We start from the raw sequence: 20,045 nt of genomic DNA, 5'->3' as shown, positions 1-20,045 counted from the left end.
ACCAAATGAATGTACTCGTATAACGGGGAAGCTAATTCAATTGACATGTTTGGCCACCTGGAGACGACACAAGTTCACACACCTTCGTAGACTGGTGATAATCAGTCATGATAGTTTTACTTTTAACTTTAGGGGTACTTTATTACCTCACATTATTGATCACAGAACACACCTCACCAAACTGGCACTTGGTTATTGACCAGCTGAGGGCAACCGAAAGACTCTGTGGTGGCACTCGGCAGAACCACTGGGGGGACTGGCCTGAACCCCCTTCACCGTACGGAGTTCAGTCTGACACCAGCCGACTAAATAAACACTCGGCGAGCGTGGGCACTTCGACTGCAACAGCTGAGAGTAACATATGACGGCAGCAATGAAACAAGGGAAGCACCGAGACCCATCGCCCGCCAGCCTGGTCCCATACACAGTGAACGCTGCAGCACGGCTCGGGCTGCTCCTTGACTGGCGCGGTCGTCGCGGATTAATTAAAGCACCAAGCGACACAGCTAGTCACCAACGGCACAACGAAGACAGGTGCAGATACGAGTATAAACAACATTTTCAACAATAGTTTCAACAATCCATGACGTACCGCGACACGGGCCTCGTCAGCGACACTTTCACATCTCCCCTGAGCCGCACGTGCCGCTATCCCTCGGGACTGCCGCAGCCCACCTGTCCTCCGCCGGCCGCCGCCGGCCGCTCACTGGAACATGTCTGCAGGGATGGCCAGGAAGCTGACGGCGTTAAAGGCGGCGTTCTGGTCGGGCTCCGGGTCAGTGGCCGTCTCGGCGGCGCGCGGCGGTGTGACGATGCCGCCGAACAGCACCAGCTCGGCACGCGCCGCCACCAGGGAGTACAGGATGCGCTCGTCGGGGCCGTGCTGGCGCGCGCACTGGCGCCACGTCACGGAGCGCTCGGCCACGGCGCTGTGTACGTCCAGCACATGCAGCACGAGCGGGCGGCGGCCGGCCGGTGCCACCAGGCGGTAGCCGGCGGTGAGCGGGCGGCGGCTGCGCGGCCGCGGGTGCGGCGCGGCTCGCTCGGCGGCCGCCGCCTCCAGGCGCTGCTGCATCCTCTCCAGGGCGGCCAGGCGCCGCTCTCGGCTGCAGCAGGCGTTCGGACGGACCGAGGGCCGGCCGGAGGGCTCGGCCACCGGCGCCGGACGCCGGTTCAGGGAGCCCGTCTCGGGGCCGGGCGGCGGCTGGCCGGGCCGCCGGCGGGACGCGGCCGTGTCGAGGACCGAGGCCAGTCCCCGGTTGTGGTCGGCGGACGGCGCCGGCCGGACCGGGACGACGGGCACCCCGCGACTGGAGCCGGCAGGTACCGGGATCCGCACCGCCTGCCGTTCACTGCAGGCAGAGCGGGGCGCTATCGGTCGGACACAGCGCGCACCAGGCAGACGGGGTGGTGTAATGGGGGACAGGGTGGGCAACGAGGCGGCTAGGCTCGTACTGACGGGATGCTGACTGGAACCGTAAGGGGATACATGCAACGGTGAACGGAGAGAGGACTGGGACTGGGAAGATACATGATACAACGAACAAATTATACATATGTAGGTGAGGCGTATGCAGCAAGAGCAGCAATGTACTTCATGAAACTAACGTTCCGCAGCGACAGCTTTCATTCATAAGCATGGACGGACATGCACAATTATTCACAAATAAACGTCATCAGTAAATTCTTCAGCAGCAGTACTCCCCACTGCACCGACTCAGTGGATGAGGCAGCTCACTGAAGCATGACGCTGAGACTACCACAGTATCGCGTCTCCGCATTCCATGGCTCGATCGTTACTCACTCGAGTCTTAGGGCGGGTGGTGCGACGGCCGGCGGGGCGGCCGCCGAGGATTGCGGATCAGTGTCGCCGCGACCTCTACCGAGCACTACCACCTTGTCGCCCACCTGATGGAGAGGCAGATCACAGGTTAACGTGAGGCCACGCGGAACACACATATCAGTCCCGGATGCCGCAGTAACGGAACATCGGGCAATGGTAACATCTCAATTGGGATACAGAATTGATGCCATCGTTAGGAGCGCGGGCGGGCGTAGCTCTGCGGGCGTAGCTGTAATACAACAGTTGGGAGGCAAGGATGGCAAATGACAGTAGAAGGATCCTCCCCGGGCGCTCACCTGACAGGCGGGGTGACACCACAGCTGCGAGGGCGCCCTCTCGGCACCGTTCACAGTCAGCTGGTGCCAGTGCCACACGGCGTTAGGTTCACCCAGCTCCAGCAGCCAGATGTCCTGTTTCAGCTGTTTAGGACCGCCAGACCCACCTGGCGGACAAAGTTGAAAATACCAACTGATTATGATGGAATTCAACACTCGCATACAGCAAACATTTGATATTTGTAACCAATAAAGAAATTATTTTTATCAACAGGTTATCCTAAGATGAGAAGTCTGCAAATACTTTGTCACAGGGCTAGTTAGTTCCGATAGCTGATTCGGTGCGATTCCGCTTGCTTTCGGCGCCGGGTCAAATTTATGTGAGTAGCTAACCGTCTCCGGTTCCGGGCCGCTCAGCCCCGACACGTCCCGTCTACAACCCTCCCTCTCTCACCTAGCAGAAGCATGTGCCGCTCATCCAGCGCCACCTGCGAGTGTCCGTACCGGGGCGGCGGCGCCGGCTGGCTGCAGCGCTGGTGGCGCCATTCCCCCGACACAAAGTCATACACCCACACCTCGTTGGTTCTGCCCGGTCACAAACGAGAGATACTGTGAGCTGGTGAAACGGCGCATCAGCAGGAAGAGCCATCGAAATCAACGCCAAACGCAAACCAGCAAGTATGTGTACCTCAATATCAAGCTGAAAATATGTAGGCAGTACATAATTTCGTGTCTTAGTGGCGCAATTTCGGCCGTGAAACTTTGAATATAATTCTTATCACAGGGTGAACTGAATATGTAAATGAGGACTACAACTACGCATTGCTGAATCTAGAGGACATCGTGACACAAAATATTGGTCTCCAATGCCAGCGTTAGCTCCAAAACCATGGACTTTCCACACCATTCCTCTAATCCCCGTCATCAGTCTCGCTCACTCCGCGCCAGTCCCCAGGTCACTCCAGTCCGTCAGCCCCGTCCGTCCGGCCGACCCCAGCGTTCCATAGTCGCTCAGCTGTTCGATCAGCCCCACCCCCCGTCTCCACTCTGGCTGCAGTCCGACACCGGTGAGCGCCCGTCCCCCTCCCTCTGAGGCCACTAACGGGGAGAAAGTTCGGGAGTAGGCAGAAGACGACGACGGCGGCGTACATTTGCCGTTACTCCACGGGTGCCGGGCAGCTGGGTTAAACCTCCAAACCAAGTGGGTCCTGTCGGAGCACCAGTCACCATTAGATGGGTTCAGGTGGATACAGAATAGATAAGTATACGTACTAAGAAGGAGCCTAAACAGCCATACGAGCAGTCTTCAATAAGGCGCCTACCCCATTCCCAAGGTGCAACACGACGAGCCTTTACTCCTTGGCCCTACAGGACAAACGATGAACTCCAAGCATATTACGCCTTCGCTCGCACGATCGATATTAACATTCAATTTGTATTAAGTTCATAAAGTTAGTCCAAATCACCATAATGTTTGGAAGGGACCAAGTGATAATGTTGATTCCATGCCAAACAAATATTGCTGCGCATGCTGTACAGTCTGAGATTGGGAGATTCTGAATGATAAGGAAGTTCAGCAAAACCTACAAAATCTTCTTATAATCTCGCTCGTACAATTACACCGAGCTAGTCTCACTGCGTGAACAGCTTCTTATTCAGACAGAACCGGGAATCAGGGTTGCGGAGTCGATGGATTTTCGGCGACTCCGACTCCGACTCCGACTCCGGCTTTCAAAAACCAGCTCCGACTCCGACTCCGGGCAGAATTGTCGACTCCGACCGACTCCAACTCCCGACTCCGACTCCGCAGACCTAGCAGGGCTGCGGAGTCGACAGATTTTCGGTGAATCCGACCACGACTCCGGCTCGGGTTTCTAAAATCGACTCCGACTCCGACTCCGGTCACAACTGTCGACTCCGACCGACTCCGACTCCGACTCCGCAGCCCTGCCGAGAATGGTTTTAAAGATGTGATATCAGTCACTAGGAAAGCATAACACGCAGGCACGCAATGTTAACCGTTGATTGAAGTAAACGCTGACTTACCTCCTAGCTCAGTTTCGTCAAAATATGCAGTAGCTTTCTAAGGTTAACAATAAAATATAAGCATATGAATATTGTAGTCAAGCTGGGCTGGGCTGGGATTTCAGTTAAAGTTTAGCTCAATATTAGGTATGGAGCATCACGTCTCTCCATTTTACGATTTCCGTGTGAGTGTCGGGTGACACAGCTGACGATGTTTGGCATTGACGACATAGGCATGTCTACCACGCCGTGCAGCGGGGCGTGGACTGTTGATGTGAGGGAAACCACTAACACCCCTACCTACCACCCTCGCCACTGATTTGTCATCCTATCAGTATGAAGAACATCGGCGGCCAGACACCCGTCCCACCGACCGATTCCGATGTCACCCGCATCTCCCATCGGCCTTGTCCCTCCCGTCTCCAGTCTGTCAGTCCGATCAGTCTGTCCCAGGTCAGTCTGTCCCCTCCTGACCCCAGCAGCTGCAGTCAGTCTGTGCCTCCCGGCCCCTCCACCCCGCCCAACTGACGCGCCAAAGTGCCGACTGTGCAGGTGGTGCAGACCACCCGTCACCACCATCTGGTGACCGTGCACCGAGGCGGCGTGACGAGCCATCTTTGGTGGCCACCGCTCGGCCAGCGGAGGGGGAGCGCCCGGCAGGCCCACCACGCGCTCAGTGGAGCTCACGCCGCACACTTCCTCCCAGCGGCACTCCTGGGGGGGGGGGGGCAGAGGTCAGCCCGGACACAGCGGCACTCCTGGGGGGGGGGGGCAGGGGGCAGTCTGCACACAGCGGCACTCCTGGGGGGAGCAGGGGGGGGGGGCAGAGGTCAGCCCACACACCTCTCAGCTGTACCTTCGTGAATCTCTTTTTATTTGAAGTTCATGATTCATCAACGTAGCTGAGATCCAATGTTCATCCAATTCATCCATTGTAGCTGAGACGGTATTAAAACTTGACCTTTATCAAATAAAACGAGCAACACCAAATGCTAATGACACAGATTAGATTCAGAACCACCGGTAGTTGGGAGAACAGCATAGGTATGTTTCCCGCTGACACTTCTCCATCGGCCTGTCCTCGGCTTGCAGTCGCCACACACCTTGGTGTCGTAGATGTGCATCTCGTCGAACAGTTTCCAGCTCTGGTGGAGCGGGTAGGGCGCCGCCTGGCTCCAGCCGCCGAACAGCACCAGCTTGTCGCCGTAAGCCACCATGGAGGCGTACGCCTTGGGGCTGGGGTACGAGCCGACCACCTGCGGCCTCCGCCACTCGAGCTCGCCCAGCTCCAGCCACCACAGGTCGTTGAACGACGTCATCCGAGAGCTGCAGCCGCCGAACACGTACATGCGGCCGTCTATAGGGGGGGGGGAGGGGGTGGAAGGTCAGCGAGGAAATATCGGCGTACAGCAGCGCGACACAGAGTACAACTGCACACCGGAGACAACACAAAGATGAGACGACAGACTGATGACAGCTTAACGGACAGGAAAACAAACACGGAATTCGACAAAGCAACAATGCTTCTAAAATTATTATCCGTTCAATAGGAGCGATCAGTCACAGTGTCCAGGTGTTGGTATGTGTCTCGCGCGTTTGTGGCAATCGGAAGCCGAAGCACTGTGCGATACCCAGACCAGTAGCATACCTAGCATGGCCGCTGAGTGGGCGCAGCGTTTGGTGATGACCCGGTGAGCTGCGGCCGGCAGCGGGCTGCCCACCGGGTTTGGCGTGTCGTAGTGGAACCAGGCCACGTTCAGCTCATCCAGGGAGCGCGCCAGCAGCCGACACAGCTTCTGCTCCACACCTGGCAGCAGATGGTGGAGTTAGAGTCGAGAAGAGAGTGGGTATGTGAGGCCGGTGCAGACTTCCAGTGGGCGGGTCAGAATTGAGCCAATACAGACAAACTAGATCAGGATAGATGAGAATTAGAAGTGATTGAAAGAATGCATGTCTTGACTCACGTTTCACGGCATGGTACCAGCGGTGAGATACCAGCTTGCAGCTCTGCATGTCGTCATAGGGCAGCACGAAGGTCAGCAGGTGGTCCAAAATCTCATCAGGCAAATTCCTCATGGACACCTGGCCACCGGTATCATCATCATCCTCCTCACTGTCATTTGTTCCAGACTCCATGGTGGCATCCTGACTGCTGCTGCATTCACTCAGACCAGCAGCAGGGGGAGCTGATGGTTCCAGGACTGGAAAGCCAGGCATAGTTGTGCTTGTAATTTGTTGGCTTGCTTCTGTATTATCAACAATCGATAGATCAGCACTTGAAGAGCCATGATGAGCAGACTTTGCATGCTCCGGTCTATTGATTGGATTCCAGCCACATGAATTGTTTCTGGAGTTTGGTTCTGTGTCAGATGGAATAGAATCTTTTGTTGACATACAATCAGCTCCTGAACCTCCAGCTTTGGAAACCCCTGCCTCAGCCTCTTGCTCTGGGTCTAGCGCTGGAGCTGTGTTTCTGCTAGTACCTTCCATTAGCCCCTTCTTCCAATAACCTGGAATATGAAGATCAAGAGATTAGGTATTTGTTAGCCATTTACATCACTTGCCTTTATGGCATTACACTTAACTGTTTAGAAAAACGCAAAGAAGCAAAATAAAATCACATGGATGCCAGCACAGTGGCCCCTTGGTATCTACAAAAATGAAATCCGAGTGATATTGTGATATGTCGTAGGCTGGTAAGTTCCCAGCCAGCACACCCAAGTGGGTCCCATATAGGTCTGATATGGGCAGCCCAAGTGGGTCCCAGTGGGTTTTGTCACACAGCTCCAACTGGATCCCATGTGGGACAGCCCAGATAGGTGGGTCCCAGGGGCCCAGTTGGAGCCATGTGACAAAACCCACTGTGACCCACATTGCACATGGGCTGCCCATATCGAACCCATACAGGACCCAATTGGGTGTGCTGGCTGGGTTGTAGGTTGGTAGGTTGTAAGTTGGTAGGTTGGGTAGGTATTTGTCAAGATCAGTTGGTGACATACCAGGGAAATAAGCTAAAATTAGAGCGCTCTATTTATTGCTCCTGCCCCATGTTGAAGAGATACCCCTAAAAACGTGATCTTTTATCGGCCCTTACGCAGCAAGGCAGTAATTCTCAGACCGGTGGATGGTATCAATAGAAAGAGAATGCGTCAAAGATTAAAATGAATTAATTAAAATAACATTAAAATGTTAATTAAGCGTGGAAATTAGTCCCAAACATAAGCTAATTATTGCTCCTACCTCGGCGACGGCGCTCCCCGCAGTCAGCGGAGAAGCTAAAATAAAAGCCACCATCCTCCTCCGTAAGTCAATTTTAGAGCGGCCGAGTGGGCCGATGCGGGGCCACCAAACTGAGGTAAGACGTGGCTAGCAATTGCAAACCGCCATAGAAATCAATATCTTAAGACGTACAATATGGGATGATTACTCTGAAGCTGGAGTGAAAGCATGAGTAGATTGCAAGAAACGAAATGCATAGATTGGTTGAATTATGTACAATAGGCACAGCTCAATAGATGAAGCCATTTCTATGTTGACATTTGACACAACCCTTCCTCTCCTCACCTATGACCTAAGTGCATTGGCAGTTACCGGCATAGTTTTTGAGCACGAGTGTAATTCGCCATCGGACCGCAATGCATGTTGCTAGGCTGCTGCAATTACAAAGAACATACGAATACTGCCTTCATTTGTAGATGTTTGTTTTTTAAGCGGTCTTTGACGTACAAGGGGGCATACCTGTCGACAACTTGAGTTTCTCCGAATTTCAAAAACTCCCAGAATTTCAATTCCTTATGCACTGTTGTAGGTAGGTACAGCTATGTTCACAAGTTTTCGTTTTTTTTTAATAAATTTAGTCCGAACCTTTTGATGGGAAGGATTCACAAGGACAGAGCCACCGCTAAGCGAAGCTTGTTGCGATGACCCTGCCCTCTACCCTCCGATCGCGCAATTCCGATTCTATGGCAGAATTTAGAGTCCAAAGTTTAACGTGCGCACAAAGCCGCGCACGGCCGGTCCCCTCGCTGACTTCGCCTGGCTACGGCCTGCCACCAACCGCAGCCATACCTGTCAGGAGGCCCATAAATGTCGAGCGCCCGTCGCGCTTCGAACCCGGACTGTCATAACCGGGAACGCGTGCTCTCACCACGCGGAGTCCAACGCTCTAACCAACTGAGCTACGGGACCGACTGTTCTAAAAAGGATTATATTTGTCGATTTCGTGCGTCGCTGATAGGAGGGTGCGTTTAATAATTAGGCCCAACGCTTTCTGCATCCGCGAGTACCTTCAAAAGGGAACAACAGTTTCCATTTATTACACTATGGGACATGTGACAAAATGACCACTGGAACATGCATGAAACGGAGCTCACATTCCTAAAAATGTCTACAATCACTTCCTTTCTGACACTATTAGCAAATACCATCTCAAGTTAGGTGGTTGACAGACAGTCAATGGAGATCTGGGGTGACTGAGTGATGCCAATTCACCACTTAACTGATAATGAGGGCCGAGGGCAGAGAAACATGCAACATGCACAACTGACAACTTGACAAGTGACAAAACACTACCAATATTGCGCAGTGCACAACATATTACAGCGGCCAGCCCAAAAAATGCTTTTGGTGGCTAATTGCAAAAACAAGTCACTAATAAAATATGTCTTAGTTGCAGCTGAACACTGCACAATGATCACACTGTTCACGCATTGAGTGAGATGCCACAGGTGGTTTGAATCACACTTTGGTACAACTGCAAATCTGAAGTGTTGTTATGAGGTTCATGCCTCCATGATCACAGCACTTTGGTTGTGGTTGGCATTACACTTGTAGTCTGCAGAGTTCCACATGAACTGCAGACACCTCATCTGGTGGTCTTCATGTTGCTCAACTTCTTCAGGAGGCAAATGTCGACCACCCAGCGGAAGCATGGTCCTGCAGAAAAGAAAGGTAATGCATAAGGTACAAATATTATCTGCTGAAACAGCCCCTTCTGTTGGCTGTTATTAAACTTTTAACATAACATAATAACATGTAGGTATTCCATGTGTATTACATTTGTTGAAGTAAAATACTGCCGGCTATTTCAATACCAGAAAATGAAATTATGTTGTGGCATAATTCACATGCTCAGCTATCAGTATCAAATAATAAATTAATTTAAAAATTGGCATATTCTATAAGACACATTCATAGAATATTCTACTTCACGTCACAAGGACTCACAATCTTTCTGTTGGGTGTTTGATTGACGCATTAACTAAGTTTGTCTTAGGTTTTATTATTACAAAAAAAATTCATATTGCATTATTGTATCAAAATACTGCCAGCAATAACAAAACAAGAACATGAAATGTCAATGAGCAAGCCGCCTTTCCTAAAAATGGGTTACTTTAAAAAGAATTTCAGTTTCTTTTAAGGAAAAGGAGAAATGATTATCAGGTAATTATCAGAAAACCACTCAACCAGCAAGTGTCTGGGTGGTTTCACAGCAAACATCAAGCCAAAACAAATACTTACATTTATCTAAATTGAGCCATTTGACTACTACAAGGATATGTGAGCAAAATAAGAATGCAATTATCCAATGTTGACTTCCTTGCAAAGTTTATGCCTTATTTTATGAAAACGTGTCACTAGAATATGATACTTATCATCGAATATTATTTAATTTACGATTAATTTCGATCGAAACGCACATGGAGTCCCGCGCCATTTTCGTCGACGATGAATATGATCGTGTTTCATGAAGAGATAAGGGGTTTCAATGGTCTTTCAAAGCAATAATTTGATGCAAAAATTGGTAGGAAATAATAAAAAGCTGGTTCAAATGGCCATCAACCATTTAAAACACCGAAAATACTCACAACTCCGTCCCGACGACCACGCAGCACCGCGCACGCCACACTACTGGTACAATGCCAAAACTGCTGTCACAGAAGAAATGTTTTTTTTTCTCGATTGCAATTATGGAATTATTTATTAAACAGAAGACGATCTTTCCGAAAAATCGACTGATTTCATACACAGATGTATGGAAAATAAAAAAATCCCGGGAAATTTATTTGTATTGTTTTGTCGATTTTGACATGCTCCTAGTTTGCAGCCATATTTCGATATGTTCTACAGGGAGTTCAGAATTATTTCAGGACCAATCTTTTCCTCGTTCATTTTCCCGTCGATCATTAAATTTTTAGAGCGGAACAATTAGTTTCCAGGCGGTCCGAGCGGTTTTCGTGAGAAGGGTGCAAAAATCGGCGTCATTTTTAGAGCCTCGACACCAGCTCAACACAGGACCCTATGGGAGACGGTGAAGTAGCGGGAGCAATAAATAGAGCGCTCTAATTTTAGCTTATTTCCCTGTAGTGTCACCGACTGAGATAAGGTCAAGTCAACAATTGTGGCAGTGAAATTGAAGAATTGTAATTGAAAGAATTGTACAGAAATTGTAGGATTTAGGTTGCAGGTTTTGAGGTTGTAGGTTACCTAGGTTAGGTTGTAGGTTTATAGGTTTGTAGGGGTAGCCGCAAAGCAGGCGTCAATTCCATGTAAAACGTACCGTCGTACAACCTACAGTAAATGTAAAAGTCAAGGACACTGGTCAAGGTTGTCGTAGGTTGTAAATTTTCAAAGGTCTTGACATTGACAGTTCTAAAATCAAAATAAGTCATAAACCCTCTTATCATGATGCTCTTAGCTCCCACATGCCACAAAAACAAATTTTCACAGTGTAAATCAGTCGGTGACACTACAGGGAAATAAGCTAAAATTAGAGCGCTCTATTTATTGCTCCCGCTACTTCACCGTCTCCCATAGGGTCCTGTGTTGAGCTGGTGTCGAGGCTCTAAAAATGACGCCGATTTTTGCACCCTTCTCACGAAAACCGCTCGGACCGCCTGGAAACTAATTGTTCCGCTCTAAAAATTTAATGATCGACGGGAAAATGAACGAGGAAAAGATTGGTCCTGAAATAATTCTGAACTCCCTGTAGAACATATCGAAATATGGCTGCAAACTAGGAGCATGTCAAAATCGACAAAACAATACAAATAAATTTCCCGGGATTTTTTTATTTTCCATACATCTGTGTATGAAATCAGTCGATTTTTCGGAAAGATCGTCTTCTGTTTAATAAATAATTCCATAATTGCAATCGAGAAAAAAAAAACATTTCTTCTGTGACAGCAGTTTTGGCATTGTACCAGTAGTGTGGCGTGCGCGGTGCTGCGTGGTCGTCGGGACGGAGTTGTGAGTATTTTCGGTGTTTTAAATGGTTGATGGCCATTTGAACCAGCTTTTTATTATTTCCTACCAATTTTTGCATCAAATTATTGCTTTGAAAGACCATTGAAACCCCTTATCTCTTCATGAAACACGATCATATTCATCGTCGACGAAAATGGCGCGGGACTCCATGTGCGTTTCGATCGAAATTAATCGTAAATTAAATAATATTCGATGATAAGTATCATATTCTAGTGACACGTTTTCATAAAATAAGGCATAAACTTTGCAAGGAAGTCAACATTGGATAATTGCATTCTTATTTTGCTCACATATCCTTGTAGTAGTCAAATGGCTCAATTTAGATAAATGTAAGTATTTGTTTTGGCTTGATGTTTGCTGTGAAACCACCCAGACACTTGCTGGTTGAGTGGTTTTCTGATAATTACCTGATAATCATTTCTCCTTTTCCTTAAAAGAAACTGAAATTCTTTTTAAAGTAACCCATTTTTAGGAAAGGCGGCTTGCTCATTGACATTTCATGTTCTTGTTTTGTTATTGCTGGCAGTATTTTGATACAATAATGCAATATGAATTTTTTTTGTAATAATAAAACCTAAGACAAACTTAGTTAATGCGTCAATCAAACACCCAACAGAAAGATTGTGAGTCCTTGTGACGTGAAGTAGAATATTCTATGAATGTGTCTTATAGAATATGCCAAATTTTAAATTAATTTATTATTTGATACTGATAGCTGAGCATGTGAATTATGCCACAACATAATTTCATTTTCTGGTATTGAAATAGCCGGCAGTATTTTACTTCAACAAATGTAATACACATGGAATACCTACATGTTATTATGTTATGTTAAAAGTTTAATAACAGCCAACAGAAGGGGCTGTTTCAGCAGATAATATTTGTACCTTATGCATTACCTTTCTTTTCTGCAGGACCATGCTTCCGCTGGGTGGTCGACATTTGCCTCCTGAAGAAGTTGAGCAACATGAAGACCACCAGATGAGGTGTCTGCAGTTCATGTGGAACTCTGCAGACTACAAGTGTAATGCCAACCACAACCAAAGTGCTGTGATCATGGAGGCATGAACCTCATAACAACACTTCAGATTTGCAGTTGTACCAAAGTGTGATTCAAACCACCTGTGGCATCTCACTCAATGCGTGAACAGTGTGATCATTGTGCAGTGTTCAGCTGCAACTAAGACATATTTTATTAGTGACTTGTTTTTGCAATTAGCCACCAAAAGCATTTTTTGGGCTGGCCGCTGTAATATGTTGTGCACTGCGCAATATTGGTAGTGTTTTGTCACTTGTCAAGTTGTCAGTTGTGCATGTTGCATGTTTCTCTGCCCTCGGCCCTCATTATCAGTTAAGTGGTGAATTGGCATCACTCAGTCACCCCAGATCTCCATTGACTGTCTGTCAACCACCTAACTTGAGATGGTATTTGCTAATAGTGTCAGAAAGGAAGTGATTGTAGACATTTTTAGGAATGTGAGCTCCGTTTCATGCATGTTCCAGTGGTCATTTTGTCACATGTCCCATAGTGTAATAAATGGAAACTGTTGTTCCCTTTTGAAGGTACTCGCGGATGCAGAAAGCGTTGGGCCTAATTATTAAACGCACCCTCCTATCAGCGACGCACGAAATCGACAAATATAATCCTTTTTAGAACAGTCGGTCCCGTAGCTCAGTTGGTTAGAGCGTTGGACTCCGCGTGGTGAGAGCACGCGTTCCCGGTTATGACAGTCCGGGTTCGAAGCGCGACGGGCGCTCGACATTTATGGGCCTCCTGACAGGTATGGCTGCGGTTGGTGGCAGGCCGTAGCCAGGCGAAGTCAGCGAGGGGACCGGCCGTGCGCGGCTTTGTGCGCACGTTAAACTTTGGACTCTAAATTCTGCCATAGAATCGGAATTGCGCGATCGGAGGGTAGAGGGCAGGGTCATCGCAACAAGCTTCGCTTAGCGGTGGCTCTGTCCTTGTGAATCCTTCCCATCAAAAGGTTCGGACTAAATTTATTAAAAAAAAACGAAAACTTGTGAACATAGCTGTACCTACCTACAACAGTGCATAAGGAATTGAAATTCTGGGAGTTTTTGAAATTCGGAGAAACTCAAGTTGTCGACAGGTATGCCCCCTTGTACGTCAAAGACCGCTTAAAAAACAAACATCTACAAATGAAGGCAGTATTCGTATGTTCTTTGTAATTGCAGCAGCCTAGCAACATGCATTGCGGTCCGATGGCGAATTACACTCGTGCTCAAAAACTATGCCGGTAACTGCCAATGCACTTAGGTCATAGGTGAGGAGAGGAAGGGTTGTGTCAAATGTCAACATAGAAATGGCTTCATCTATTGAGCTGTGCCTATTGTACATAATTCAACCAATCTATGCATTTCGTTTCTTGCAATCTACTCATGCTTTCACTCCAGCTTCAGAGTAATCATCCCATATTGTACGTCTTAAGATATTGATTTCTATGGCGGTTTGCAATTGCTAGCCACGTCTTACCTCAGTTTGGTGGCCCCGCATCGGCCCACTCGGCCGCTCTAAAATTGACTTACGGAGGAGGATGGTGGCTTTTATTTTAGCTTCTCCGCTGACTGCGGGGAGCGCCGTCGCCGAGGTAGGAGCAATAATTAGCTTATGTTTGGGACTAATTTCCACGCTTAATTAACATTTTAATGTTATTTTAATTAATTCATTTTAATCTTTGACGCATTCTCTTTCTATTGATACCATCCACCGGTCTGAGAATTACTGCCTTGCTGCGTAAGGGCCGATAAAAGATCACGTTTTTAGGGGTATCTCTTCAACATGGGGCAGGAGCAATAAATAGAGCGCTCTAATTTTAGCTTATTTCCCTGGTATGTCACCAACTGAAATGTTAACTCAAACTTACCTGGTTTACTGTTAACTATACAAATACAAATTATAATACTCCTTTCAGCTTCAAATGCGTATTCCTGTCGTGTGCCGTATTGCACGGCATATACCAATATGTAATATGTTGATATAGGTACCTAGGTATATAGTACGCGCGCAGCACCGCGTATTATTTTGGTATTGGCGTATTGCCTTCAAGGTTATCTGAAATCACCCGCTCTGAGAATGACGAGCTCAAGGCAGTATATACCAACTTACGGGACACTTGTGTTCCTTTTTAATACTAAATTTAGTATTAAAAGAATTTTGAGTCTAGGCTTAAAAGAATTTTGTACTAGCTGTAAAATGTATATTTAATCTGGAAGTTACGGGGAGAAAGTTTTTGGTGATTTCAGCCTAAAATTGACGTCTAAGTATGCAAATAAATTGTAAAATTAAAATGATGAAATGATCTTTTTCTAGTGTGTGCACTGTGCGTGGAACTGGAATTGGAATATTTTATTCTGGCGTCGTGCCCAAACTGTATGTGTGCTGCAGCCTGTCAATAAATATGATTGCAGAAGAGCTCTTGGATGCTGAAATATTTTATAAATTGCAAAAATTGCAGATGAACTATTCAATATTTTATTGTTTTTGTGTTTTTGCATGCAGTAAATATTTAGTAGATAAGCATCCTCTTGGCATATTGATGCCAAATACCGTCGGGTCTGTTACGGCAGTAATGGCGCATATTCTACAAAAGTGAAGCACTGCTGGCTTGTGGTCACTGAACCTTGTGGTAGAATTTGGGAGTTAAACCTTGGGGAGTTTCTGTGGAGTTTTTTTTCTCGGTATTTTTATGTTTCGATTGACCAGAGGGGTCTCTTCTATTGTTTTCAATTCGAGCACCATACCTTGTGCGCGCCGGTGCAGAAAAATGAGTTCGGAAGTCGTCAACCGCCTGGAGAATCGAGCTAAGCAGGCTGATGACATCATTCAGCATCTGAAGAAAGAGGTGAGATTCCTAATCGCTGGCTGCTGATAGAAGGCAAACTGGCAGATCAAGATACCCACCAGCCAGGGCCCTGTTTCACCGGTGATAGCAGCACGCTGCTATTCCATTTCGTGAGCTGACATCACAATTCTGGGCCCTGTTTCACCTATAGACCTCGTAGCGCAAAACAAAGACCACCATTTGACTCCCTGTGACGAGGTTTCACTGGTTTCACCAGTGATTGCAGCACGCTACTATCAAATGACACATGTAATAGCAGCGTGCTGCTATCACCGCCCACCGGTGAAACAGGGCCCTGGTAGTGTTGGAGGAATAGCCTGACGTCTCCATGACCATGGAAACCCAATTTGACACGTATAATACCAGCATGCTGCTATCACCGGTGAAACAGGGCCAAGGACCCAGGGGCTGAATTTCAAAGCATGCCTATGTGGACAAGATCTTGTCGGTGCTATGGCACTTGGCTGGTACCTATGTTGATATAGCTTGGTTTAAAATTGTTGTGGCGCTGATTCTGTAAAGCTGTGGCCTGTGGGTATTCATATAGCTGGTGTCTCACATGCTGTTACCTATTATTGAAATTTCAAAAACACCACTAGACTGTTCAGTTCTTGAGATATTTACACAAATTTCATTTGTAAAAGTTTCATACCAGTCATACCAATACAACAACTTGCATAACAAAACATAATCTTACCTGACCTTACCTCACCTTCTGACCTGACCTATAACCTACCACATACAAACCTAAAACCTACAATCTACCAATGTGCAGCCAACAGCAAAATTCGTGTAAACATCTCAAGAACTGGAGTCTAATGACTTGAAAAACAGGAGGCAGCATGTGAGATGCCTCAGCCTGCTTTATCATTACCCAGCTCTGCACACTCCAGCTCATCACTGTGCTGTGCTTGTGCAGAAATTATGAACTAATCTAGAAACAATGAATGAAACTGTTGGAGCAAGGAACAAAAATCCTTTAAAAGCAGTTTTCTCTTCAGCAACAAAAGGACTTTCATTTTCATAGTAAAACCCTTAGGCCATGTTTGGTGTGAGTTAAGGCAAATGTCCAGCCTTGTTGTTGGTGTTAGCTGTCTAAGATTTCTTACCCTGGTTGGTGCAGCTCATTGACTCTCTGCCATGCTTTGCATTTGGCCTAGGGCTTTGCTAAATGCTTACCTCTACCTTTCAGCTAGGGATGAAGAGGATATTTGTTCTTTGACCCTTTCTGTCACTGGATCAGATGTTGTGCACTCTTAGATCATGATAGTAATTATGGTAGCAGGTTGTTCACTGTTCACCATGCTGGTCCTTATTTACAGAAGGTGGATGGACACTGGGCAAGGGGCCAGTACTGCAGGACTGTCCTGCCTGTTGATGTGAAACTGACTGATATATTGCCTCATATGGTAGAAGGGGAGTAAGAATAAGCACAAAAACTACAGTCTTGTCAGTTTGGCATAAGTTTCTTGTAAGATGATGGAGTTGATCTGCAGCCAGCTGATGCCATCTTGAGGTGGAGAACCTAAGCAAAAATGACAAGCATGGTTTCCATCTGAACATGTCTTGATCTACCCAATGGCTGTTAGTTACTTGCTAACAACTGTGGAAAGCAGAGCATGATTGAAATCAACCAGCCCATCAGTCATCACAACATCAGAAATCAAGACCTTGCAAAAGCCTTCAACACAGCCCCACCATGAAGACTTAAGAGTCCTGAAGAAGATAGAGGGGCATGACATCAGAGTCGAAATTTCCTCAAATAGAAGAGTGCATTCCTGAAACACAAGTCACAACCACCAGCAGGCTTCTGTTGAAAGCAGAGAGTCAGACCAGGCCCCCTGCACAGAGTAGAGTTCCCCAGGGACCAGCCCTTGCTCCATCACTGTTCATACTTCATGCTGTATGTGAATGACTGGTCTGGCCCGCTGCTGCACTGTCGGTCGTCCCGTCGTCGCATCAATATGTTTACCTACGATAGCAAACCTACCCCAGATATCCGCTGTTCATCTGGCTTGGCTGGTCTGCAAAAGGACCAGACCTAAGCACGACACTCCATTGGGCTGACGGGTGGCAGCTGTCATTGATTTTATCCTGGAATGTGTATGGTGCTCCAGATTTAGGCGGAGGCCACCAGCACTGCAATTACATGATGGGAGAAGCAACCATAATTAAAGAGTATATTGTTTTATGAATCTAGTCGAGATGGGTGAGTGGATGGCTTTAGGCTTGGGTGTGACGCTGAGCGATGCTTGTTGAAAATGTGTCCATGGACCCACCATCCGACATTGGCCGCGCCCAGTTCACCAGTTATGTCGAAAGTTAACGTATCACTGGTAGATGGCAGTTGGCACCGTCTTCCGGGTGTAACTTGGCCCTCTCGCCAGTTGCCAGCTGGCTGAATGTAGAAGCGCGGGTCAAACGACGTTGGAGCTCTCCGGGTTGCGAACTCGCTACCTGCCACCTATTTACAAGACGGAGGTCTTGTACAGTTGCACCAAGCAGCTCACATGAAGAACAAAGGGATTATACATGGATGTGGAAATGGAGCTTAGAAAGACCAACCACTCCCTCAGCTATCCGAAAAAGAAAACTAAGAAAAAAATATGACGATTGTTCAAAACGTCTCTGAGGGTGCAGCGACTCCCCAGATGAATTCCCAAATGGTGGTTTAAAACACGCCATCGTCCGATTAAAACTGAGATCGCTTCACGTATGTCCTCAGATCGCAGCTCTGCAGTCGGCGACCCAGTCCGAAGAGCTGCTGAGTCTCCAGGAGGAGAACTCTCAGTTGAAGGCCGAGGTGGAGCGATGGACTAAGGCACTCGTCCAAGCAGAAGAAAAGAATGGAGTAAAACAGGTTAGCTCAAAAACTTGGCATGACACCGGTGTTATTCGGTGCTGATAAACGTTTTTATTGTTCTCATATATTGGTTTGTGGGCAAGGGGCATGCGTGACTTTCAACACAATAACTCCATACTTGTATATTACTTCGATAGCAATATTTTCTCAGCTTGTCTGTGGCAGGTGGATTGAAGAGCAGTAACGCTTTGATCTTGAAACATGAGACGGGTGTTAACTATTTGAACATGGTCCCGTGTGAAAATAATAGAACTGAATGCTGACAATGCGGTGCTATTTCAGGTGCCTCTCCCCGGCCGGAGTGCCGCTCCTGCTGCGTCTGTGACCGCCGCAGCTGCCCCGGCGGCAGCCCCTGCAACAAAGGCGCCCGCCGACACCAAACCCGCCAAAGAGGCCAAGACCGACAAGAAGAAGGCGGACAAGAAGGACGAGAAGAAGCCCAAAGCTGACGCGAAGGCGGCGAGTGGCGCGGGCGACGCCGACTCGGTGGATATCGGCCTGCTGGACCTGCGCGTGGGCCGCATAGTGACCGCCGAGAAGCACCCGGACGCCGACAGTCTGTACGTGGAACAGGTGGACGTCGGCGAGACGGCGCCGCGCACCGTCGTCTCCGGCCTGGTGCGCTTCGTACCCGTGGAGCAGATGCAGGACCGCATGGCCGTGCTGCTCTGTAACCTCAAACCGGCCAAGATGCGGGGAGTCACCTCTCAGGCGATGGTGATGTGCGCCAGCACCCCGGACAAGGTGGAGATCCTGTCGCCGCCGGCCGGTGCGCAGCCCGGCGACCTGGTCACCTGCGAGGGCTTCGTGCGCCGCGCCGACGCACAGTTGAACCCCAAGAAGAAGATCTTCGAGCAGGTGGCGCCCGACCTGAAGACGGACGCGGAGAAGCGCGCCACTTATCGCGGGGTGGTCTGGGAGGTGGCGGGGAAGGGTGTCGTCACTGCCCAGACGCTCACCAACGTCATTATCAAATAGATAATTTGTTGTGGAATCGGGAAGTGCTGCTTTCTATCGACTATTTGGATCCATTGTGAGCTTTTGTTTTTTGTTACCAATCTGATGACACACTTGAACAGGTGGACAATAAAAAGTATGCACTACATATGCATAGGATAGCCGTTTGTCCAGTTTCCACATAAATGCTCGAGACCCTGCAATTATGCCTCATATATTTCGATGCAATGCACCGTGTTGCAGTAGGTACATAGGGCGTTGCGTGTTATGAAGTTTGGATACCATAGGTGCAAAATGTGCGACCTGTCCAAGTCGATTATTGGATTGGTGTCACTGACCAGGCGGGTTTACAATAGACTGGTTGATGCTATTTAGAGGCATTGAGATTAATCCACGGATTTTTTCGTTTTCCTGAGATATTGCAGTATTTGTTTCCCTAAAAAGTCTTCGCCTTGCATTATCTGTTCAGCGGTTGTGGTGTTTTGTTTACATGAGTCGGATTGACCATGGATGAAAGAACCTGGATAGGAAACTCCTATTCCTTCAACATTACGGGCAGCGTTCCGGGCGATCGACCTGCCACCTAGCGTTCGGTAAGTATCGGGACTGGAAACTCCCGCCGTTAAGCATTACGGTCTATGGGGGACGCGGGGCGGCATGTTTTGAAATGGGTATTAGACCGCTATGCGGATTTATTTTTAGGTTTAGAAGCTATTTACGACAGACAAAATTGATCAGGCTATCGAATGAGACCAAAACTATTATTGTCCGTTTCGCACAAAAGTCGTACACGAGGGCCGAATACAGGCGACCTTGAAAAAGAGGGCCATTTCTAGTGTTTTTCTCTTACGCGGCGCCGGTGAACGCTTGCGCGGCGCCAGTGAATGCGCGGCAGACGCGGCTCCCGCTGCCGCCGCGCGTGCCCTCGGGCACTTACCGAAGGGAACGCAATC

General features: G+C 48.1%; 2 protein-coding genes across 2 annotated transcripts; one reads left to right on the top strand and one right to left on the bottom strand.

Annotated features, from left to right (window-relative positions):
• Positions 1 to 120: 120 nt before the first annotated feature.
• On the bottom strand, positions 121 to 14,529 carry LOC122388910 (F-box only protein 42-like). Its single transcript, XM_043380410.1, has 9 exons — positions 14,295 to 14,529; positions 6,108 to 6,653; positions 5,792 to 5,950; positions 5,247 to 5,500; positions 4,673 to 4,857; positions 2,573 to 2,703; positions 2,140 to 2,285; positions 1,805 to 1,908; positions 121 to 1,352 (listed from the first exon to the last, which is right to left on the bottom strand). Exons 2-9 carry the CDS (start codon positions 6,631 to 6,633, stop codon positions 704 to 706), a joined length of 2,154 nt encoding a protein of 717 aa, XP_043236345.1. The 5' UTR covers positions 6,634 to 6,653; positions 14,295 to 14,529; the 3' UTR covers positions 121 to 703.
• Positions 6,887 to 19,251, top strand: LOC122388889 (aminoacyl tRNA synthase complex-interacting multifunctional protein 1-like). The gene is made up of 4 exons (XM_043380379.1): positions 6,887 to 6,899; positions 13,501 to 13,520; positions 17,998 to 18,132; positions 18,418 to 19,251. The coding sequence occupies exons 1-4, from the start codon at positions 6,887 to 6,889 to the stop codon at positions 19,111 to 19,113; spliced, it is 864 nt and encodes a 287-aa protein (XP_043236314.1). The 3' UTR covers positions 19,114 to 19,251.
• The last annotated feature ends 794 nt before the right edge of the window (positions 19,252 to 20,045 follow it).

This window comes from Amphibalanus amphitrite, unplaced genomic scaffold, assembly GCF_019059575.1.
Source record: "Amphibalanus amphitrite isolate SeventyFive unplaced genomic scaffold, NRLGWU_Aamphi_draft 000338F_arrow, whole genome shotgun sequence".
NCBI lineage: Eukaryota > Metazoa > Arthropoda > Thecostraca > Balanomorpha > Balanidae > Amphibalanus > Amphibalanus amphitrite.
The sequence above is the reverse complement of the archived record's forward strand: the minus strand, read 5'-3'. Positions and strand labels throughout refer to the sequence as shown.